The 25,176-nt window shown below is 43.7% G+C and overlaps 1 protein-coding gene across 8 annotated transcripts in view; it reads left to right on the forward strand.

Annotated features, from left to right (window-relative positions):
• The window catches only part of EPB41L1 (erythrocyte membrane protein band 4.1 like 1), a 574,086-nt gene that overhangs the window by 444,611 nt on the left and 104,299 nt on the right, over nt 1-25,176 (forward strand). For all 8 annotated transcript variants that reach the window (XM_078652088.1, XM_078652086.1, XM_078652087.1 and 5 more), the window contains 5 exons: nt 1,704-1,779; nt 5,096-5,314; nt 10,518-10,605; nt 12,206-12,358; nt 24,882-24,979. In XM_078652088.1, the coding sequence (XP_078508214.1) occupies nt 1,704-1,779; nt 5,096-5,314; nt 10,518-10,605; nt 12,206-12,358; nt 24,882-24,979 (634 nt within the window). The remainder of the gene's footprint in view (nt 1-1,703; nt 1,780-5,095; nt 5,315-10,517; nt 10,606-12,205; nt 12,359-24,881; nt 24,980-25,176) is intronic.

Raw genomic sequence — 25,176 nt, forward strand, 5'->3', positions numbered from 1 at the left:
CTCTAGGGTGGCGGACGGACGCAGGTCCGTCCGCCATCCTAATGAGCCCCTAAGTGTTGAATGTTTTACAGGTTGTTTTATCTTTGGTCTAGTAAGGTCTTGCAGTCGGCTCTGCTGGAAACTATTTGTTGGCCCTTTCTGCATTTTTGTGCTTGCCAGACCAACCTTCTAGTTTAATCACCTGCTGTGAAGCAGTTTATTAAAGTATTGACACACATGTTTCCTCCCAAACCATTTATGATGCCACAGTGGGAACTTAACTTGGTCTTGATATTCCTCATGGATACTCCCTCCTAGCTGATACACCATTGCTCATTCTGTCTTCTGACCTGTGTTCCTCATTGTGATCACTCCAGCGTTTTTGGTTGAGTGAACTCCAGGCTCAGTCGGCACGACGTCATGACACTACTTTTTTCTAGACAAATTGGGGATGAGGACTCGGGTGGCCTCATGACAAAAGTTGTGACTTGTTTCTATGCTGGGGGATGCTTTACTCTTCCAACATTCTATGCCCTACCTTACCACTTGAAAACTGTGAGATTTGATTGGTTAGACCCTCAAAGGGCTTTAAGCTTTAACACCGACCGAAACCAATGACCATCGGGTGGGTAATCCTTTTTTTGTGGGGATCTCAGGGTTAAACAAAGGCAAGGTTGTGAAGAAAAGGACTCTGTTGAGGTGGATAGCCCTCTGCATTAGGATCAGTTATGATTTGGCTAAAAAGCAGCCTCCGGAAGGTCTGAGAGCTCACTCCACCATGACTGAGGCTGCCACCACTGCGTTGACACACAAAGTGCCGGTCCCCTATATCTATCAGGCCGCGTTGTGGGCATTGTTGCACACTTTCATGCAACACTACTGCCTTGACAGCCAGGTCCGCCAGGAAGAGCATTTAATTTTTTCGATTTTTTGGTCTGAGCTCACTCCACCAATCCTCCACTTTTGAGAGGTACATAGGGATGTCACTTATATGCAGCTCCACTCCATCACTTCTATGGCAGAACAAAACCAACAAGGGAGCTAAACTACACCATCTAGTGGCATGTGGGAGCACTGCAATGAATAGTAATCAGGCCCAATCAGGTTTTGAATTAGCCCTCCCAACTTGTGGCATAAGCGGGGTTTGTGCCTTTTCTAATCTACGACATAGAGAGATCTATATTAACAGATTTAATGCAAAGAGCTCTCTAATCCTTGATGTCTGGATTATGCAATAATATGACATATTGTGTAGGCAGTTGTTCCACTCTGCCAACTGCAGAGTACACAAGTTTGAATCCTCTCTTATACGTTGAATGCTGCTTATTCACCATTTATTTGCGAGTTTGTATAGCGCTTGAATAAACTCCCAAAGGAGTATCTCCGCGCTGGAAGACAACAGAAGCCTAGGCCAGGACAATGGTAATAATGTCTAGCCATTGTTCTTCATGCGCTTTGTACTCACCATTGTTGACCTATGGTGGTGCAGGTTTAGTAAACTTTCTGACCAGGAAGGTATGTGTGTTTTCATGTTTCCCCATCTGTCTGTGAAGCCTTTGTTTTTGTGACTATCTGTCTTTCCATGTCTCTCTCTCCACAAGTACCATTTGCAGCTCCACTTTCGCTGCTCATCTTCTATTTCCTTTCTCCTTCCTCTCATTTTGTCTAAAGCTTTCCTCCTTTGGTCTTCCAAATTTTCATCCTTTCCTATTTAATTTTCTCAGGTGCTCCCTGGATTTTTGGCTTTACCGTGAAATTTTACCCTCCGGACCCTTCCCAGCTGACAGAAGATATTACCAGGTGAGGTGTGGCATTGCCAGCTTTTCGGCAAGCCTGGCGTTTCTCATTTTTTAAGAGAAAAACTTTAAGATATCCGCATGAAATGGTTCTAGTCAAAATTAGGTTATTGTGTTGATACGAAGCAAGTCATATCAGGGCAGTAGTGTTAGAATCAGCGAGCCATTGGTGCATGCATTGTGTACCGAGCACTGCAGGCCAGTCTTTGAAACAAGCAGCACTTACAGGTCAGCTTAAAAACGAGGCTTTTTAGGCTGCAGCGATCATGGATTATTCCTTTTGAAAGTATAAGAAGCTGTACAGCAAGAGTCTGTATTTTACCAGTGTAAGAATCCCTCTCAGTGAAAAATGGTAATGGTAAAAGTCCTTTCAGGGGGTGCCAAAGCATACATGAAAATGAACAGTGGGAAGGAGGCTCAGGGAGTGTGTGTTATGTTAGCCAACAAATAAATGTGCATGATTGAGTTATTTGCACATCAGTCCTGAATATTTACTGACCCTTAAAACAGAAGATGAAAAATAGGTAGGATATATTGACTTTCGAAGCTCATTCTAAAGGTGATTAAGAAAGGGATATTTCTTGCTAATTGCTTCTTTCACTTGAAATAGAATAGCGTAGGATGCAAATCCACAAAAGCAAAAACAGATTAAATCACTATGAACATATCAAGGTACACTTATGAAATTAAATACAATTAGGATGGATTCCAACCACTGTATACGAGAGTTAAAGAAAGTGTTTTTAGACATTTAAAACTGCAACTGTCAGAACCCCTTTCAAAGGGCTTCGGGACCAACCATAGCGTTTGAGGCCTTTTACTCCTGATGTCCTGGGGTCTGCCTACTATGGATCCCACGCAACTGGGCCAAGTACCTCTTCTGCACTTGACTCTCAGTGGTAGCTGTGGTGAAGTAGTCAAGGTTCTGTCGGGGGAAGGACGGGGGAGTGTAGATAGGTCAGTGAAAACGACTCTTAACTCAAAATGCAAACAGTAAGAACAATAAATACGTTTCCATCCAAATACTTGCTTTTATAAGAAAAGTAGAATTTTATTTATAATCCTGCAAATGCAAGCAAATACAACATTCAGAAGCAACAACACATTCCCCCTTGAGGTCAGGGCTCTGATAGTCCCACCCTCCTCTGTGTAATGTGTCTACTGTTAATCCCCAGTCACTGGTGGCCACATCAGGGAATGCAAACTATTAGGCTCTAAGAGCACTACCTCCTGGCCTTTTAGGAATTTAGTTGGAAGTGTGCATGGTGCCACAGCACCATTAGCAGCAAGTCCCCCTGGGCCCCAAAGACCCAGTTTCAGTCTTACCCACTCGGCAGTATGGCTGTACTCAATGGTGTAGCGAGGACCCTGTCTTCTCGTGCCCCCAAATCTGGATCTGGTGTAGTCGGGCCGCTCGCGACAGATTAAGCAGCACCCAGCAGCACAGGTTCTTCCTGTCAACTAGCGCTGCCGGTTGGTTTGCAGTGATTGGAGCTGCTCCTGCTCTGAAGCCAAAAAGAGGTAAGTTGCTGTTCCTCCTAGAGGGGAAGGGGGATTGGTGGTGTTGGAGGGATCCTCAGCAGTGTGAACCTCAGGAACTTTGCCAGCAGGAGTGGATCACAGCGTGTGAACCCGACCCGCTGGTCACAGTAGTTCTTATATCCAGCTTGATGGCCTGAACTGTAGGAAAAGTGGTACCGGCATCCCCTCCTGGCATAAGGGGTTGCAGTTGTACTCACAATCAGGGCATAGACTATCCTTAAGAGATAACACTCACTACGGCAGCCTCTCCTGGCATCTTGGTTGCAGATCTTGGCAGTCACAGGTTCTGCACACCTGGCCAAAACTCACTTCATCCATGGCCCCATCTGGCATATGGAGTCTCCCAAGTACAGCGGTGCTGCTTGATGCTTTCAGCCAAGTGCTTCCGATACGACTCAAAACAACATGGCTCCTCTCAAGGCATATAAAGATCACAGAGCTGATACTGCACATGGGAACAGCCCGATCAGTGCACAGCCTCACACTTAGCTCAGAAAATCCTCCTGCTGGGCTCCTCACTGGACCTCACTCCGTCTAACTCTCTCCTCTCCCTCATAGGGCACACTGGTCTTGGCAAGCAGGCAGGCAATGGTCCTCCGGGCTGTAAGGCAGGTGATATTGGTGTACTGGGTTATGTCCACTCACCCAGCAGGGAGACTAGAAGGCCTTTGCCCCATTCCTGGTCACATTCAGAAGTCTTGCAGAGCTTCCCCTTGTCACACAGACTGTCTGGCTGCTTGGCGGATGACACATTTTCGGGGACGCAACCTCCCTTTCTTACAGTCCTTTTCCCAGGGGCCACTCATCCTCCATAGCGGAGGAGCGTCACCCCACTGCTTTTAAGCAGTGTAAAGAAGAAGAAACATAAAATGATAATAACTTTAAGCTATTATCTTTTTATGCTTCCTGACGTGTCCTGCTGCTTTGTGGGGTGCGGGGTGGCGGGCTTACTCTGCACGCAGGGCAGGGGAGGAGTGGTTTGCCCACTCCAAAGTGCGCAATGACTGTTTGGTTGTCCCTCTCAGGCCGCGCAAACCAGTCATGCGCACTTCCCTGTTCTCCATGCAGACTGCATTACAGCCTGCATGGAGAACATGCCCACCCCTTCAGCCCAAAACCAATCACAATGCTGCATTGGCCTGCTTCCTGTTCCTGTCGAAGGCAGAAGAGCAAGAGCGGAGTAGATGCAGGACCCGGCCTCGAGGTAAGTTTAGATTTTTTTACTTTAATTATTTCACCCCCCCAGTGTGACACCATCCGCGACCACCCCCACCCGCAGCTCCCCTTCGCGAACCTCGCCCCTCCCCCCCCACCCACGAGCCATGCTGGCCGCCGCTGCCTTCTCCAGATACCAAATGTAATTTAGGGTCTGGGTCTTTTAAGTTTTATGTTGGGGTTCTACTTCTTTGGAAGTGGGCACTTCTCCTTTTCATCTTCCTTGATGAAAGAGGTCTGTCACGGCAGGAAAGTGCCTAGACTGTACACTTGGACATTAGCCACATTGAGCTGTGCATCAAAGGGTTTCTTCCAGACCCCCAGTCCTACTCTTTATGATTCTCTTATCAGCCCCATCTATTTGTAAATCAAATTTTGCGAAATTCTAAAAGTTATTTGCACTAATAATAACATTATCATTATTATAATCATCATTATTATTGTTGTTGTTATTATTATTCGAGAATAATAATAAGAACAGTAATAATAATAATACTACTATTAATAATAATACTGAAATGTGGTTTCTTCTTTTTTCTTTGTTGTTCCTGATGCAACTTTAGGTATTACCTCTGTCTGCAGCTTAGATCTGACATCATCAGCGGGCGCCTACCCTGCTCCTTTGTCACACATGCACTGCTTGGTTCATACGCGGTTCAAGCAGAGCTTGGGGACTATGACCCAGAGGAGCACGCCAGCAACTACATCAGCGAACTACGCTTTGCACCCAACCAAACCAAAGAGCTTGAGGACCGAATCATGGAGCTTCACAGGACCTACAGGTGAGAGGATCACACTCTCCCATGTCATGCTCATCAAAGGAATGTACAAAGTATTGAGCTTTGATGAGTCTCCTTTGCATAGCTACCCAACACAACACTGAGCACAAAGACAGAATGAGAGAGCAAGAGATTCATACAATATGCAGGTCATCCTAGTCTAAAACATAGCCAAATCCAAGTATATTAACTTATCTCTTGGTCACAACATTAGAAAAATTTGAAAATGTGTCCACTCTTTATGAAACCGACTTCTGATTATCACTTTGCTGTTTCTTTGACAGTGCGTGTGCCATCCTGCAACCCTAATTCATCTTTGTCCACACACCCAGAGCATTATTTCATCTGTGTTTGATGGGTCTAGACTGGAATGATTTTTTTCTGAAATCAGTTTTGTGAATCTAAAATTTGATTTTGTGGAGGAAGGCTATCTGTTACCATGCTGTGTTTTCTTGAGAATATGTATTCCGAAGAAGAGGATCTGTTGATGATGAATGTCAGTGATTTGGCATAAACCATGCATTGTGTAGAGAAGCTGTCGATATTCATGTTGGAGTAACATACTTAAAGCCATGCTTGTCTGCTGTTATTGTCCACTGGGATGAACTCAGGGTTGGGTGGGTTCAGTTTCAGGAACACACAATATTACATGATTTCTTATGTTTTTTATTTATTTGGTACTCATAGCTGCCATTGGATTAGAGCGCGTGATAGTAAACAGACTAGGATTTGCTTGATGTTTCATGGCTATAAAAAAGACCAAGCTTCTGTTTGAGGGAATGGTTTGTATTATAAAGATAAGGAACCAATGTGTGAGGATTAAGGTTTTTTATGAGGGCATCTGATTCTTAGGCCAGGGTGATGTGGGCTCTACTCTTTGCAGGGGTAATGCCTCTGTCTTAACCTTTTCAAATTCTGCAGTTGTGTTGCAGCAGCCTGGCAAATACCATATTCTGGTGCTACTGGGTTGCTTCAACCATTGTGTGACCATTTTGGTAGCTGTGTCAAGGATTTTATAAAATGAGGATCCTAATAAATGTTTTGTTAATGAATACTTATAGAATTGCAGAAGTATTTCAGTTCCTCCAATTTGTGATTTATTTTGGGCTGTGTTGGTGAATGGGTTGATTAGAATGGAATGAAACAAATCAGTAAGCATCTCTCTACGGACTATGGGCCTGATTCACAAAGGTAAACTTAAACCTGAAGTCTAAGTTTACACCTAAAGTCTAACTTTAGATCGGAAGTCTAACTTTAGACTTCTGGTCTAAACACAGACTTCAGGTCTAAGTTTACCTTTGTGAATTGGGCTCTACGTGCGGGTACAGGATAGAAGGGCCTAGTTAGCACACTTCTGACTTGTCGTTAGGCCCTACATTTTCTCCCAGTGGCCACGCATGTCTCTTCCAGACGTCCCTTCAGCTCTTATGTGCATTTCCGACAGATGATTAAGTTTATGATGTAACAAGTAACCAACGTAACCTTGAAATTATATATGAAAGAACAAGACCCCTGTTTGTTTGGATATTCCTGGTGCTCTTATATTCTGCTAAATTAGTCTGGTTCTCTGGAGCTTTTCTCCTCTTTGCCACCAACATCTGTTCCAAAGTTTCTCTTGACTTATTCTAACCATTACGAGGACCTATGTGTTTTGAGTAGTAACTAACCTCGTCAGATATGCTATAAAACAATCTCTATCCTTAGACACTGTCCCTGCCTTTGTTGCATTTTTCGGACCAATCTCTTTTTACATTCATTGTCTTGTGGAGTAACTAATTTCTCTGCTCTCACCATTTCATGATGTTTTCATAAAAGATAAATCTTCTATAGCCAAGAGGAGGTGAGGGTTCATAAAGAAGGACTGTGCCCGAATTAAGCAATGCTTACACAAGGAAAGCTTGCATTGTAATTAGGAGGACCACAAGGTCTCTCGTCTATATGTGGCACAGTCTAATTTTAAGATCCAGGTTGCCACACTGACTGGCTCATGTCTACCAGTTTCCTAAAATAGACCTTCATAGTGGGCAGTTCAACTGGTGCTTCCTAATCATGCAACTAGTATCATTCATCCATAGAAAATGCCCAACTAGATAGTCACTCCATGTTGATAGCAGTTGCAGGAGACAGCTCCTGGGACAGCATTATCACTGTGGCATTTTGATGGCGGAGTCATCAGGATGGCTATTAATTAGTGTGTACAGAAGGGTGCCAATCATGACTCTGAAGTGAATCTGTTCTAGAATTATGGACTGTGGGCTAGATGTAAGTAATTTTAACTTACCGATTTGAAAATACCGAATTTTACCGATTCGGTATTCTCAAATCGGTAAATGCAATGTAGGTAATCAATCGGTAAAAAATACCGAATCGTTAAGATTCGGTATTTACCGAATCGGTAATTACTGATTCGGTATTTGCCATTCATTCCTATGGGCCTGGAGACCCTTAGGAATGAATATCAATTAGCGAATCGGTAAATACCGATTCGGTAAAATTGGGAAAAAGTCAAGGGTGGCAGGGTGTCACTTTGACATCCTGCTGCACCCCTGATTAGTGCTTGTGTGCACATGTGGCACACATACATGCCCTGTATGTATGTCACATGGCACAGGTGTAAATGCACATATTTGCATTTACAAAGGAATTCGTTATTTACCACCAACGAATAGTTGTTGGTAAATAACGAATCCTTAAAGTCCAGAAGCACTGTTTACAGTGCTTCCTACATCTCATTTACTGATTCGGTAAATACCGAATCGGTAAATTATGATTCGATAAATACCGAATCGCTAAATGATGATTCGGTAAATACCGAATCGGAAAATACCGATTCGTTATTTACCGAATCGGTAAAAAAGCCTCCTTCATAGGAAAAGTCTATTACCAGTCGGTAACGGCCGAATTCGGCCGTTACCGACCGGTAATAGCCTACCTACATTTGGCCCCGTAACTCTTGCTTACAAAGGGCTCATGAAATCCTTTTTCCCAACACCATGCATTTTTTACTTTCCCCAATACCCACTCTGGTGTGCTTCTTTCCCATGGATTTGGCATCCTTCGGCTGCCCCTGACTATTTTTTTTCCTGCCACAGCTATAACATCCCAAACGACCAATGCTACAGGCCTACCCATACAACAGGGCAACCCTGAAAAAACTAAACTGAGCTCCCAGCCTCCAAGGATATGGACAAAAACCTCACAACAGTCACAAAAAGGGGTATTTGGGTAAAAACTGTCACAAAAGCGGTATTTGGTCTGTGATTAAGATGACATTCAGACAAGTTATCCTACAGTCATCTTTTCTACTGAAAGGGAAAAGGCCCATTTACTCAGACATTCCTTAATGGCGAACACTTGATGGTCTTTTTTATGCAGCATAAAAGTGGAAAGGGGAACAAGACGATTCCACAATCAAATTTAATATACAGTCCAACCAGTGTGGCTACACAATAACCCAGGTCGACAACCAAATAAAGGTTAGTCAGAATGTATTACAAGTTAAAAATAGGAGGACATTCACGAATCTCAGCATAAGGGTATAAAAGTGCAGAGGAAAGTTAAGAAAAAATCAAAGTCTTTGGAAAAAAATCACACTATCGAGCATGAAAAGGACAACAAATTCTATAATTACTACATAGGTAGTCAGAAAGCAAAAATCGAGATTTCCCTGCATCTATAATGCATGGGGACCACGCATTTAGTCCTATCTAACCCTACTCTTACACTAAAGTGGCATCCTTATTTCAGGATTTAGAACAAAAGGTTAAGAAAAGGTGTCAGTGGTTAGAGCCTTCCTAAGAAATCAGTCCACCATCAGACGGGTCAAGTAACATAAAGCCACTAACAGGAAAAGGCAAGTTAGCACTAAGGTAAAAGGCAAAATGGAATGGGCTGGCTAACCCTCTCTACCACGGGTCATATACCAAATCTCTTTCGACAGATGTCCCATGATGCTTTTCTCAAACGTTTTCCCACAACAGGCTCAACCGCCGGTTTTTCCATGACGTCGATTCCTTCTGTGGCCTTCTCCATGCAACAATTCGTCCTTGGTCTCCTCTCCTTCTCCCATGCGAATGCACCTCCTTCCACCTTTTCTTCGCTAGACTATGCCAACGGTAGCTTCTTCATACCTCAACTATCTAGTGAAACAATTACCTTACTCTTCACTAACAAAGTGTTGTCCACCTGCAGTGTAAAGCACAAAAGCATGTAACATTTCTACAAAATGTCCATGGGAATCTAAGCATCAATTCAGAAATGTGAACGTCCAAAAAATTTGATCTGAACTTAAGCCTACGACTTAAACTAAAATAATAAATGCACCATGTCAGTTATGATTCACGATTAACATTTTCATAAGTTCATTAGTATTTTCAATAGACACTTTTCCTAAACTACATTAATTTGATTATTCCAATTACATCATTAGCATAATAAACATTCAAAATGTATTTAACATGTCAGTTTGCCACATCTCTAATAAAACTATGTACGTACGTTACATCATTTGTACATAGTTATTACAATTCTATAAATCGTTTGTTAAGCTCTCATTGAATCACGTTAATTTCACAAAGGTGCATCAATTAGTTCACATTTCTTCTACCATCTAATTTCATCTAGAACACTAGATAATATGAGAGTGCATACTACAAGTGGTTATGTTGCACTCCTAACACGTATCCCAAGCAGGATAGAATGTCTGCTGTCTCAATACCTTGTTGACACACACTACTGGTTCCAGTATTACAAGTAAGGTTGCAGAATAGCTCACAGTTGGCATTTCCTGCCAGCAGTAATTTTTTCAAAGGAATTTTTTTTTAAAACAAATTGACTGATTAATCTTCATACTTCCTTCAATTTTTGCACAGTGTTCTAGTTTCCCCAAACAAACCAGCACCCTAGTGAACAGAGGTATGGTTAATACATGTACTTGACATTGTTTCTTACTGTTATCTCTAATTTCTCTTAAACAAATTGGGTATTACTGTAACTCCAGTGTTTTGGCAAGTAACACATCTACTTGACATTGTTTCTTATTGTTATCTCTAATTTCTCTTAAACAAATTGGGTATTAATGTAACTCCAGTGTTTTGGCCTGTAGGGTTTAGGGGCTCAGGCACCGGGAGTGTGAAGAACAGCATACAGTGTTCCACTGTCCTGATTAATCTCTCATTGCTGTCTTTGTTTTTTCTTTACTTTGCAGAGGGATGACGCCAGGTGAAGCAGAAATACATTTCCTTGAGAACGCAAAAAAACTCTCCATGTATGGAGTAGATCTACATCATGCCAAGGTGCGCCTCTGGAGAGAAAGGGAGGGAGGGCCAGAGAACAAAGCAGGAAGGGACATAGAAGGTCAGAGAAAGACAAAGCGGGAGTGTGATGAACGAAAAAGGGAACTGGGCAAAAAAGATAGTGGAAATGAGAGCCAAACAGGAACTGAGTTATAAAGTGAAACATTTAAGGTAAAATTAGCTGGAGAAAAAGTGAGGCGGGACAAGAACAAGCTGAGTGAAAGACAAACTGGAGATGTGAACAATAACATCGAGGAAGATAACAGGAGAATGAGCAGAAAGGAAGAGTGAGACTCCATGAGTCGGTGGAATACATGTGGAGAGATAGGAAAAGATGACAAGATGAAGTTAAGAAATGGAGTGTCACAACCAATCTGTAAAAGGAGAGAGTAGTGAGATAAATTAAAAGTGTACGGAAGAGAGAGTGAGAAAAAAAGATTTCAGTATGATAATACTTTAGGAAGGAGAATGGGAAACGCCAACAAATCAGTGCTTAATTTGAGCTGATGGTTTCCGGTGCTCAATACAGGCACTTAATTGTCAACACCGGCACCTATCACAGGCTGCCACATGGTTGCGCTGTTTATCCAATTTAGAGATGATCACAACAACAGTTGTGCGTTAATTCAATATACACTAATAATACCTGTCACCAAAGCCATTCTTTCTACTTGTAGGAGTGTGGTTGTTAGTGTGTGCTGTTACTGTAATTAGCAGCGCTGACAGCGACAATGGGCTGTGCAAGCTGATGTAGCATCCTGACCATGGCCCTGGCACTTATGTTTTTTAAGTTATTTTATAATTAAGTACTACCAACAATCAGTCTTGATATATTTCCCTCTCCTTTTCCTGCCTCTGTTGCTGAACAATCATACATGCCCCTACAAGATTTTTTCTTTGCTTCGAGATTTGTAGTGGTGTGACCATGTCAGGCTTCACTGCCCACTTTCATACTGGCCACATGCACAGTGATGCGGGATCTCGCTAGTTTTCCATAGGCTGAGAAGGTACTAGTGAATCCCATCTTCCAATGAGGCTGATGTATGTACACTCCACAAAGAGATAGTAGGAGCCCAGACACCATGTGGCTTGCAGATAATCTCCAGAGCAGAAAATATACAGGTGACTACAGGGAATTCTCAGGTAAGAAATAGTATCAAATGTGTTATTTCATGCGTAGATAGGCCGATGAGCAATATTGCAGGTCTAATCAAGCTAAAGTGGGAAGATAGAGTAAAGTAATTTTCTTTTTGAGAATAAAAACAAAAGAAAGTTAATTATTTTCTTTTGAGGGTTTGTGTGATGTAATCAAAACCACATGCAAACCCGTAAAGTAATTATCTGTATACTCAGGTAACAGATAAAACCACTTCAATATGTTTACACCCTGCACCATGTGTAATGGTAAAAATTCTTTGTACCGTAAAATGCATTTATGGATTGTTGCAGCTGAGAGTCCAGGATATCCAAACATGATAAACATACATATCCGTGGTGCCTGCTATTTACGCCATAGAATAATGTGTATTATCTAGTTCTCTTTGGTCTGGCCACAGCTAGTCATTACATGGTTCTTAGAGATCTACTATTTTCCCTACAGGATTCTGAGGGCATTGATATCATGCTGGGGGTCTGTGCAAATGGATTGCTCATCTACCGGGACAGGTTACGGATTAACCGCTTCGCTTGGCCCAAGATCCTGAAGATTTCCTACAAGAGAAGCAACTTCTACATAAAGATTCGACCTGGAGAGGTGGGTGTGTTCAAATATGACATATGAAATGATAAAATGTGAAAAGAATAAAAACACACATATAACATTTCAGAACGTGAGCAAAAAGATTAAATAACATTCTAAAAAGTATTTTGACGACGATGGCTAGGGATGGGCATCAGCAGTTTGAATGCAGGTGGATGGGAGTTTTTAGAACAATGAATATGCAATGATGGTGAGTTGTTGTAACATGGATTTCTGCAACATGGAGAGACATTGTAACAGTACTTCCTCTACGGTGGGGGATTCCGGGAACAGTCGTTCTGTGCCACTGGGCAGAGTTTGAACGAGCTATGTATTCTCTTTGCTGGAGAGGGATATAGCACGACTTAAAACAATGACAAGAAGTTGAGTTAAGACAGGGAAGAGTAAAATAAATGGTGAAGTGGGAAAGGGCAGTATGCAGGCTCATTGTGCGAAGTTCACATATTTAAGTGACATATCTAAATGAAATCAGGTTTTTTTTTTGCACTTGGCACAAAACACTTCTGTGGCTGGATTCTGAAGTTAGATATTCTCCACTGTGATTTGGTTGTATCCCATGATGGTAAGTCATGGAGCAAGGGGTCAGTACTGACAATTACATCACAAGACCCAGAAAAGCATGCCAGAGGGGAAAAAAGTATATATAAGACATAGATTAAAAACTATATTAATGGGAAAAATGGCTCAACATGAGAATCAGCCTTAAGATCTGTTCTTTCCTGTCAAGTATCTGGACGTCATTATCTAATATTGTATCAGAGATGTTAGTTATGATGCATTATTTGCTGACTGTAGTTATTTACATTAATTTGCAATAAGTACTAAGGGTAACCATAAGAAATCATAAATGGTCAGAGGTGGCCATGCAGAGGCTACTTGAAATAGTTTCCAAGAAACCTCTTTTCTTCCAGACTTCCTACTGGTGTAGCACTGGGTCCTTTGTTAGCTTTGGGAGATGGCGTAGGGGAGAAATAAAGCAACTTTTTGGGTACCATTAATACCTATTATTTCAAAAGTTGTACAATTTTTCTTTAATGTTCTGTGTTAGGAGCAGCACAAATTGTCTCTTCCTTTGCTTCACATCCAATACAAAATTCCGGAGAGTCTTAAGGTATATTTACCTACACATTAGACTGTCTCCTATAGTGACAGCAGATAGCCTAATTTCCATGACTTTGAAAAAATGTACGGATAATGTACTAAGTCTATGGTCCTCCTTACAAGTGACCCGCTGTTTAATGTTATCCTTTTCACTCCTGATAAATAATGATACCTCAAGGGTCATTACAAGAGTTTCTCTGATAATGGAGAATAATATGTGGATTTTGGTGCCTACAGCACCAAAACCTGCATGTACCGCTAATTACTGGGCACTTTTCCAATGTTAAATTCTGGCAGGTTTAATGAAATTTAAAAGGGGTATGTGAACTTTCTCGCACCCCGTAGTTATAAGTGCAAAACACTTGCATAAATTGTAATTCCAATTCCTGAGCAAACAGGGGTTTGCATACTTGTTGGAAAACACCCGCCATTTATAATGAGTTCCCATATGGAAAATATCTTTCCACGGTGTCTGCCTCATGCTCTTGTAGCATGTTGGCTATCACTCTGTCAGCCTTTTTCTGGTATTTTTCAGCGATGTTAGGTTCTGCTCCAAGTTGGGTACTCAGCACATACCATTTCCATTAATCCTATCTTTTCTTATTTCTTGAGTGTGTCTTTGATATGTTTCATTTAGTTTACCTTGTTTATGAGTTCTTTCTGCACATTATCATATGGTCTGAATAGGACATGTTCTGTCTTGTTATGTACAAGGAAGGGCCCTCCTTATTCTGTTGACTTGGTGGTTATCCTCTTTGTATCCACATTCCACAACTAGAGTTGGAAAGCATTTGGTAAAAGTGGGGGAAAGAAGTGGTCTTTCACAAGGGTGTATCCACAACTCCTTTAATTCAAGTTTAGACCATAAAAGACTCCAGCCCCACCTGCAGCCAAAGGCAGGTCAGCTTAGCAAATCCTCCCTGGTCAGAATGCCTACCTCATTACCTTCCAGTGATGATACGGTGGTTACAGAATACTGCATCATCTCCTGATTACAGAAAACCACATCACCTCCCTCACCCAACACAATCCCTAAACACACTCTAAAACAATAAATCAAAGTATACATGAAAATGAGCAACTTTGTACACATTTTTCACTACTGAGCTTGCGGACTATCACAACAGTCGCAAAGCATTCTGAGGTTTCCACCTCCCAGATATTACCCCTATCGATCATTTTGTCCAGTTCTTTCCTCATGCTCTCTCTCAAATAACAGGACACTCCTCACTTTGGCAGTCTTGGGTTGGCCTTTTAGTTTGAGCCTGATCATATGCACATACAGCCACATGCATCAAGCGATTTAGGAATCGCAAACGGTGCGAATCGCAAAAATCGGCCGTTTGCGATTCCTAAATCACTATTAGGGATGCATCAAACAGAAAAGACAAGAAATCGCTATTTTTTGCGATTTATAGAATTGCGATTGCATTTAAGGAATCGTAATTTACGATTCCTTAAATGCAATGCATGACATCCTTAACAATTGCGAATTCGCAATTAGGAGGGAAAAAATTACCATGAGTTAGGACCTTATGGTAATTTACGAAAATTCTTAAAAATGCATTTTTTTGCTTTTTTCACACTGTCATGTTGTGCACACACATGCCCTCAGGGCATGTGTGTACACAACATATGTGCATAGATTGATTTCAGGGGTGCAACAGGGTGTCCTTTGGACACCCCTGCACCCTTGAAATCGCAATCTCAATTTGCGATTAGCTAATTGCGAATCGCAAATTGAGATTGTCTTCCCATTCATTCCTATGGGCCTTTTGGCCCATAGGAATCAATGGGAAGGGATTCCTTAATTGCGATTCGCAAATTGTGAATCGCAATTAAGGAATAATAAGGAATCGCTAAAAAAAAATTGATTTTTTTGATGCATTGCCGTTTGCGATTCCTTAATTGCGATTCCTTAATTTTCGCGATTAAGGAATTGCAAACGGCAACAATGATGCATGTGCCTGATAGTCTTTAGACACCCCAGCCTCTTCTTAAATACTTCAGGAAAAATGCTCAACCACTCATCACATTCTTCTGATACACTCTCAACAGCTGGAATCTCCTTCATTCTGGTAAGAAATTCTCCTTAGGGTCTAAGTAAAAAAACAAATCACTCTATTGGAACCAACTAATGAGAGAAACCCCCTTGATAGTAAGATACATTTTTCCAGTTATAATGCGATCCTTAAACTCAGTTGCTTCCCCAGAAATAACCTAAAAATTTGATTGGCTCCCCTCCAAACCCTTTAGGTTTTGCATCCAGCTTCATCAGTTTAACTTTCATTTTTAGGTTTTGTTCCTAGAACATATTTGGAATCATTGTTATCTTAACACCAGAATAAAACAACATTTTGATTGATTCACCATTAACCTGGATTGACTCAAAAGGGCCTTCAGACAAACCCTATTTGTCTAAAGTATTGTTATCTCCCTAACTATTCTATCATCATCATCACCATCATTCTATTCAAATTCCCTTACCTTCTTGGTATTGTTTATTAACTTTCCAAATTTCGCGAAGTAACCCTTCCTCCCGCAGTTCCTGCACACAACTTTCCACCCAGGATACTCTTTGTAATTGGCCATATGAACCACACCGAAAGCATTTACCCGAAAAGGTTTTTGTGGTCTTGGCAACTATCTTGTCTTGTGTTACTTTGCTTAGCATAGCTTTGTCTTGTACAAGTTTAACTTCTATATTTTCTGCCTTATCAGTAAGAGCGATGCCACTTTGAATAACCTCCACACAGGCCTTGGATTGATCATGCATTTTTGCTATGTAAGCACTTCTTGTAGGGACACATGTTTTCTTTAGACTTTTCTAGCATACACCCCAACATAAACTGGTCTTGTAATCACTTTTCATTGCACCGCCAAAGCCTCAGGTGGAGGCTAACCTGCGTAGTTCAGTTGTATATTGCTCAATAGTCTCTCCTTGGTGCTGCATCCCCTTCCCGAATTAGTAGCGCTCGAGAACAGTGCTCAACTTGGGAACATAATGCAGGTCCGATTTTTTTAAACAGACTTCATACTTGTTAATGTTTGCTGAGTCACTCTTGTACAGGTCATTAAGGTGCTCAAGCATTTCCTGGCCTTCAGAACGCAGGCAGTGCATCAGCAACGACATTCTACGTTCAGCACAAGTAAAGTGCCACATACCCTCACATAGTGACTGAAAACGTTTTTCCACATCAACCAGGGTATTAGTGAATCACCTAGTGATACTAAAAAAAATGGAGGTGCATGACACCAAGATGAAAGAAGGAGTGTATCTACAATGCTACTGATAACCAAGTAGAAAGAGAAAAGAAGAAATAGAAACGGAAAAAATGTATACACAGGCCAAACTAATTAGCGCCGGTATGTGACTCGATACCCGAGGTGCTAAACGTCCCTCGAAAAATTCCACAGGTTGCAGATGTATCCGCAGGAAAGTCAAAGTCCCATAGGTGATATAAGTGTTGTCCTTTTTTTGTTTCCTATTTAAGAAAACCGTTTAGCAAGCTTGAGGAGTGCAGCATTGTAATGTTTTTACCTTATCTTCTTGTGCCTGCTGTACTGAAATGCATTGTGTCATTCCAGGTGTCGCTGCCGGGTGAGTACACTGCTTTCATTATGCTTTTCCTAAGATTTTCGTCCAAGACGCCATAAACCAAGTACGCTTCGACTTCGCTCTTGAGCGTATTTAGTTGCTTGGTAATAGGGAGCCGAGTCTGTCCACGTTGTCGCCTAGCAACAGAGATTAAGCCAAGCATGCTCTGACTATGCTCTCGAGCGTCGCTTGGCAACAGGGAGCTGAAGCCGTCAAATGTCATTGCCTCGCAACCGGGAGTAAACCAATCACACTCCAACTTTGAGCGTCGTTTGGCAACATGTAGTCGAAGCCGACCACACCAATGCGGGTCCCCTTTTTGCACGCACCCAGTAAGCCGCACTCGCAAGTCTCAAGCTTTTTATGGCCGCTGCCTCCCAGTTAATTGTAAAAGCGGTAAGAATACATTTAAGTCCAGCAAAGTATTTTTTTGGTAGTCGTTTCTGATAGATACATTTGCCAGTGGATTCCTCACCTTGTGAATATCCCCTTGCGTCAGCAACATTTGAAAATTCTTTTTGTAGCTTTGCGCCGACGTGGACGACGTCACAGAGGCACGGCATCGCGCTCGACTCCGCTGACGTCACCGACACCATAATAGGCCCACGCCGGCGTGATAACATCAGTTCCCTTTTTCCGCGTCATCGACGCTACCGGTTTTCAAGGGATTGTCTGTAGCTGTATAGTAACTTTGTTACTTTGTGTTTCTACTAGTGTTTTCTTTGTCTTCTGTCGTGATGCTACGAAGAAGACTGGATTTAAAGCGTGCGGAGAATGTGGCAAGATGATGTCTATTACTGATCCACACGAGTTCTGCGTTTGGTGCTTGAGCTCCGATCATGACATCGAAGATTGTCCTTCTTGTAAAAAGATGACTCCGAAGGCACTCCGGGAGAGGGAGACGAAACTCCTCGTAGCGAAGTTGAAAAACAAAAAGGATAAAAAGAGTTCGAGGTCACGAACTCGGCGTTCGAGGTCTCGTTCGAGATCGCACTCGGAGTAATCTTCGGCGCATGCTTTGAGTCTTCGAGGAAGAAGCATAAGAAGAGGAGTCATGAATCTCGCCATCACTCTGAGAAAGACTCGAGTTCAAGGCCGAAGTCACAGGTGAAGTTACTTCGAAAGGAGGCGGTGGTCTCGGCTTCGGAAGTACAGGTCTCCGAGGGTGAGGCTTCGCGTGCGGATTCGCCTGTATCACCGAAGCAGTTGCCGAATCCATCCCATCCTTCTGGTCAAGAAGATGAAGATGAAGGTGATGAGGAAGAAGAAGGAGAGGGCGAGGCTTTGTTGCCTGCGGGTTCGTCGACCCCGGTGCACCAGCCTGAGGTGGAGGCCGAGGTCGAGAAGACTCCGCTCCCTCAAGAGCAACCTGGGGGCTTTTATCCAGCCTTTCCGGCTCCAGGTCAGGATTCTACTCAGTTCCTGAATGCCATGTATGGAGTTTACTCCAGGGCAATGTACCCCTCTGGTGCACCGGTTGGTCCCACGGGTCCATTAGCATTTAATCTGGGTGTCCCCCAGGCTTATCCTCCTGCGCCTTTTATGCCTTTCATGCCGGCTCCAACTCCGCATTAGCATTTTCCGGCGCCGCCGAAGCCTTCGACGGAGAATCCATCGACGCGATACCCTCGACTCCGATGCCTAATCCAGTTCGTCCTCGGGTTAAGCTGCCTCTTCCAACTTCGAGTTTGGCATCGGCTCCGGCTCCGGTGGAGTCGGTCCCGGATCCGTCGATTTCGTTTATGAAGGAGAGGTCGAGGCGTGAGGCACAGACGCTTCTGGAAGAGAAGAGGTATTGTGATGAAAATTTGGAGGAAGGTGAACTGCAGGATTCGGAGGATCCTTTTGATGACCTGAGAGAGGCTAGTGGTCTTGAGCTGTTTCCTGAGTGGGATTTGGCCTCTGTATCTGACGTACCTTCCAAGGATGTAATACCTTATCACGTTGGTTTTAAGAAGGCTGCAGACTTGTTGAACATTACTCTGCCTACTGCTGAATACAAGTCTAACATTCTAACTGAGGTCCTTCACTCACCTTCCTCTGTTATTGAACCAATGCTCCCACAGCTCCTGCTGTTTCAAGGGCGGTTGCGAGAAGGTATAGAGTGGCACCTGGTGACCCGAACTTTTTGTCAACGCACCCCCTGCCAGAGAGTTTGGTTGTGCAGGCTGCCTGCTCAAAGAAGTCTACGGGTGCTTTTCCACAGGTTCCTGGGGAAAAGGAAGCAAGGAAGCAAGACCAGGCGGCAAAGAAAATCTTTTCCTCAGCCAGCATGGCGCTAAAGTCTACAAATGCAACTTGCCTGATGGGTAGATACATCCATGCTTTGATGGATTCCGTCAAACAATTGGTGCCTAAAATTCCTGAGAACGATAGGAAGGATTTTCAGGAGGTGATTTCTGACTCTCAGGCTGTGGCAAGGCAGGTAATCCAGAGTGGGCTGGACACGGCTGATTCAGTGGCGAGAGTGATGGGCTCTTCAGTGGCCACTAGGAGAGCTGCGTGGTTGAAATCTTCAGAATTTTCTGCGGATGTTCAGTCTGCTTTGATGGATTTGCCCTTTGATGGGTCAGGGTTGCTTGGAAAGAAAGCTGGCGCTGCTTTAGAGCGGTTTAAGGACAGCAGAGCGAAGGCAAAGTCTTTGGGCCTTCAGGCCAGGGGCTCTTTTGGAAAGCGATTCAGAGGATTTGGCAGATCTTCCTTTCGAGCCTACAAACAATCACAGCAGCAGAAAAATACGCTGTACAAGTCGTACAGGGGCAGACAAAGATCTCGTCCTAGAGGTCGCCAAGCCTCCTCCTCCTCCTCTTCCCCTTCCCAACCTCCTGCCAACACAGCAAAGCAGCCCTAGATCTGCCATTCCGGATCATGTGGGTCCAGTGGGGGGTCGGCTTACCCATTTTCTGTGAGATTGGGAATTGATTACATCAGATCATTGGGTTCTCAATCTCGTGGAGAATGGGTATGCTCTTCCCTTTCGGGAATTTCCCCCAAATTGCCCTCCTTGCCACGGTTATTGTTCGGAGGACCACCTGCTGCTCCTGCAGGAAGAAGTACTGGCACTGTTCAGAAAGGGTGCAATAGAGGTGGTTCCGGAGCAGGAGAGGGGTCAGGGATGCTACTCCCGGTATTTTCTGATCCCCAAGGATGGCAGATTTCGTCCAATCCTGGATCTCAGGATCTTGAATCTTTACCTGAAGCAGGAGAAGTTCAAGATGCTCACCCTTGCGCAGGTTCTTCAAGCGCTGCTGGAAGAGGACTGGATGGTGTCAATCGACTTACAGGATGCGTATTTCCATATTCCCATCCTGAAGTCGCACAGGAAGTATCTCCGTTTCACGGTTGGATCGCAACACTACCAGTTTGCGGTCATTCCGTTTGGTCTTACTACTGCACCTCGAGTCTTCACCAATGTGATGGCTGTGGTGGCTGCACATCTCAGAAGATCGGGGATACCGGTATTCCCGTATCTGGACGATTGGCTGATCAAATCAGAATCTCCAGGGATAGTGCTCCATCATCTGCAAGAGACAACTCAGTTGTTGCACAGGTTGGGTTTTTCGATAAATGTACCCAAATCTCACCTGGTGCCCTCCCAGCGCAACCTGTTCAAAGGTGCGGTACTGGACACTACTGTATGTCGTGCATTCCCTCCTCCTCAAAGGATTCGCGACATACAGGAAATTATTTCTTTATTTTACAATGGAGCGGTCGTTCCAGTCCTGAAGGTCCTTCGTCTGCTCGGTCTGATGGCTTCTTGCATTCTGTTGGTCAGCCATGCACGCTGGCACATGAGGGCACTCCAGTGGTGCCTCCGCAGGCAGTGGTATCAGCACAGCGGAGATCTCAAGGAGTCAGTGAGGATCTTGAGAGAAACTGCAGCGGATCTGGCTTGGTAGAGCGTGGAAGGCAATCTGTCACAAGGAAAGCCTTTTCAACTACCTCCATCGGTGGCCACAGTGATAACGGATGCATCCACTTTAGGGTGGGGTGCTCATCTGGGGGATCTGGAGATCAAGGGTCTTTGTCTCCAGAGGAAAGGTTGCTTCACATCAACCTTCTAGAGTTGCGGGCAATACGTTTAGCGCTCAAGGCCTTCCTCCCTTCCCTTCGCGGTCAGTCAGTTCAAGTCCTGACGGACAACCCAACCACGATGTGGTATGTCAACAAGCAGGGAGGAGTGGGGTCGCAGTGTCTCAGCAGAGAGGCTCTGCGTCTCTGTTCAGATTTGTCTGATGGCAAATCATCTGGCCGGAGTTCTGAACGTTCGTGCAGACAGTCTCAGTCGGCAGTTCTCTGCCGACCACGAGTGGAGGCTCCATCCAAAGGTAGTTTGTTATGTCTTTCGGACGTGGGGAACTCCTCAGGTGGACCTGTTCGCCACTCGCGAGAATGCTCACTGCCCGTCATTCTGCAGCCTCCAATTTCCGATGCAGGGAGCCTTGGGGGACGCGTTTCAGTTGAGTTGGGACTCGCTACTCCTTTACGCGTTTCCTCCCATACCCTTGATTCCTCGGGTTCTGAGGAAGATTCGCCAAGACCGGGCCCAATTTATTTTGATCGTCCCGGATTGCCCAAGAAGGATGTGGTACACAGATCTTCTCCACCTCTCCTCGTGCCCTCTGCTCCGTCTCCCTCACAGGGCAGATCTCCTCTCCCAGATGGAGGGGCAGGTTCTACACCCCCACCTCCAGACCTTACACCTTCATGCCTGGAGATTGAGCGGGGCAACCTGATTTCCTTTTCTCTCCCACACGATGTGGTGGATGTCATCTTATCGGCCAGGCGTGACTCCACCAAGTCCATTTATTCTTATAGATGGTCTAATTTTGTTGCTTGGTGTGGGGAGCAGTCCATTAACCCTTTTAGGGCTCGTTTGTCCAACATACTTCAATTTGCACTTTCTTTGGCCCAGCAGGGTTTTGCGGTGGCAACTATCAAAGGTTATTTGTCGGCCTTATCGGCTTTCCTTTCTTTGCCGGACCAGACCTCTTTGTTTAAATCTCCTATTGTATTACGATTCATTAAGGGCCTTACCAATAAATTTCCTCCTACACCTTTTATTGTGCCTCAATGGGACTTGAACCTTGTTCTTACATTCTTGATGGGTTCGCCTTTTGAACCTTTACACAAGCGTCCCTTGAGACTTTTGTCTTTTAAGACTATTTTTCTAGTGGCAATTACCTCGGCAAGGAGGGTAAGTGAGCTTCAAGCTCTTAGTTCAAAGCCCCCATTTTTGTCCATTCATGCTGAACGAATGGTTCTTAGGACCAGGGCTGCGTTTCTGCCTAAGGTGGTAACTCCCTTCCATCTAGGACAGTCCATTACCCTTCCTACCTTCTATCCTCCCCCTCACCCTTCCAAAGAGGAGGAGAGACTTCACCGCTTGGACCCTAAGAGGGCGGTGAGCTTTTACCTGGACAGGACAAGAGAGTTCAGGTTGGATGACCAGCTGTTTGTTGGATTTGCTGGCTGCAAGAAGGGCAAGGCGGTGCACAAGCACACGCTCTCGAGATGGATTATCCTCTGCATTAAGATCTGCTACGCCCTGGTGGGTAAGGAACCTCCAGAGGGTATAAAAGCTCACTCTACTAGAGCAAAGTCTTCTACATCTGCTTTGTCTAGGGGTGTACCTGTTGAGGATATTTGTAGAGCGGCGACTTGGGCCTCCCTCCACACTTTCGCGAAGCATTACTGTTTAGATTCAGAGGTGAGGAGGAACGGCCACTTTGCGCGTTCTGTCCTCCAGGACTTTCTGGTATAGGAGAGTGGACACCCTCCTCCGGGAGTGGTGACTGCTGTGGGACTCTATTCACAAGGTGAGGAATCCACTGGCAGATGTATCTATCAGAAGAACAAGTTACTTACCTTCGGTAACGCTTTTTCTGGTAGATACAATATCTGCCTGTGGATTCCTCACTGACCCACCCGCCTCCCCGTTGTCCTCTCTTCTATGCCTGAGTTACTGTAATGTATATATTTTTATTGTCAAAGGAAATGATTATTGCCATTTGTTTTCCTGCATTGGCTTCACACTGTGTGTGTTATCTTGACATTGTGTACTGTGTATACTGTGTATATATCTGCTGTCATCGGTCCGTCCGTATGCCTCGAAGGCACGGAAAAAAGGGCGGAACTGATGTCATCACGCCGGCGTGGGCCTATTATGGTGTCGGTGACGTCAGCGGAGTCGCGCGCGATGCCTTGCCTCTGTGACGTCATCCACGTCGGCGCGAAGCTAAAAAAAGAATTTCCGAATGTTGCTTACGCAAGGGGATATTCACAAGGTGAGGAATCCATAGGCAGATATTGTATCTACCAGAAAAAGCATTACCGAAGGTAAGTAACTTGTTCATTGGGGCCACGTTGATCAGGACAGGTTGATTTTCGATATGCAGTGGAGACTCACATTGAATACAAGAAGGTGATCCTTATGATGTTCTGTAGGTACGGGGTCTGCTCAATAGACCTCAAAGCACTGTGCTCGTCGCCAATGTAAAAGTGGGGCAAATCAGTATTCTTTCATGAGAATGTATTCACAACTCCTTTAATTTAAGTTAAGAGCACCTAAGGCCCAAACTAGGCCAGCAGCCAAAGGCAGGTTAGCTTTGCAAAGCGTTCCCAATCAGAATGCTTCTTTTATTATATTCCAGGGATGATGCTGTGGTTAGAGAATACTGCATCATCACCTGGTTACAGAACACCATATCTTTCTTAATTTTACTTTTTATGATGGGCCAGTTTCCAGAATTATGGGTTCAGTCCTGATATTTCGGCCCCATAGGCTAAACTCCCAGCCCCACACCCACTTTTGTCTGCTGATACCATCAAGCTGGAAGTAACATTATTCATGTGCTGTTTGACACACCTTATGACTGCACTGACAGGTGGTTTTTCATTTTCTCTGATGTATGTGATGTGTGAGTATTTCATTTCAGATGGTAGTTTGGATCCCCAGATACCGGTGCTAGGGAGTTGTTGGACGAGTGCATTTAGTATTATTATTGTTATTATTATTAATATTAGAAGTAATAGTAATAGTATCAGAAGTAACAGTAGTATTGACCATTCCTATTTTTTTCAGGATAGTAGGATTATGAGAGGAGAAGGATTTGGTTGTACAATTCCGTTCTCTTAAAGAAGCATTAGCAAAGCCAATAGCTTATCTGTGTCAAACAGTTGATTTTGCCAGTGCTTGTGTCCTATGAATGGTTTTGAATAAAGTATAACAAAAAACATTTAAAGAAACCTGCCCAAACTAGCTCATACATGCATATCCATGGTTGGCCATGTTGGAATGGTTTTAAAGCCTACATAAAGGTTTGCCCAGATCGCAGTACCCCTGAGGAATACAGTAAACTCAGAGAGTCCGGAGGGTTCCCTAACAGTGCTTTCAAAACAAGGTCTAAATGACACTGAACAGACCAGTAGATGCTAAGGGATGACTGAAGGCCCTTGTATGTATGCACAGGTATGTATTTGATTAGAATTTATGGAAAAACAAAAGGTCTTCGCTAACACAAGACTAACAAGCAGTCTGTGCATTTCATGGCCATTGTTTTAGAGAGGGATGACAGTATTGAACTAGTCTAGTCTGGTAACGAAATGAGGCAGGCTTGTTTGAGTTCATTCTCTGAATGGATGGACATGTGTGCTTGGTTGTCCCACACAATATCCTTTCAATGAGTAGGAAAACATGCTTTTGAAAGTCCACCATATCAACATATAAGTTGTACTGGGCAAGAATTGGTTGATGTATCCTAGATATGAACTTGCTCATTCTCCACGTTTCTGAATCATACAATTTGTTACTTCCAGTATGAACAATTTGAAAGTACCATCGGCTTCAAACTCCCCAACCACCGAGCGTCGAAAAGGCTCTGGAAAGTATGCATAGAGCACCACACATTTTTCAGGTATGAGAAAGTTCTGATAACTTTGCATGTGTAAAAAATAACAGTATTAAATGTGGATCAAAAATGTTGCCAGTGATATTACATTAACGTACTGTTTATTACATCCCTATGTAAATGGCAGAATATGGTTAGTTACTCCAGTATTGGAACTTCCATAGATTCCCATGCTTAAATCATTCCCCGTCATCGAGATGGGA

Source organism: Lissotriton helveticus, chromosome 7, assembly GCF_964261635.1.
Source record: "Lissotriton helveticus chromosome 7, aLisHel1.1, whole genome shotgun sequence".
Classification (NCBI taxonomy): Eukaryota; Metazoa; Chordata; class Amphibia; order Caudata; family Salamandridae; genus Lissotriton; species Lissotriton helveticus.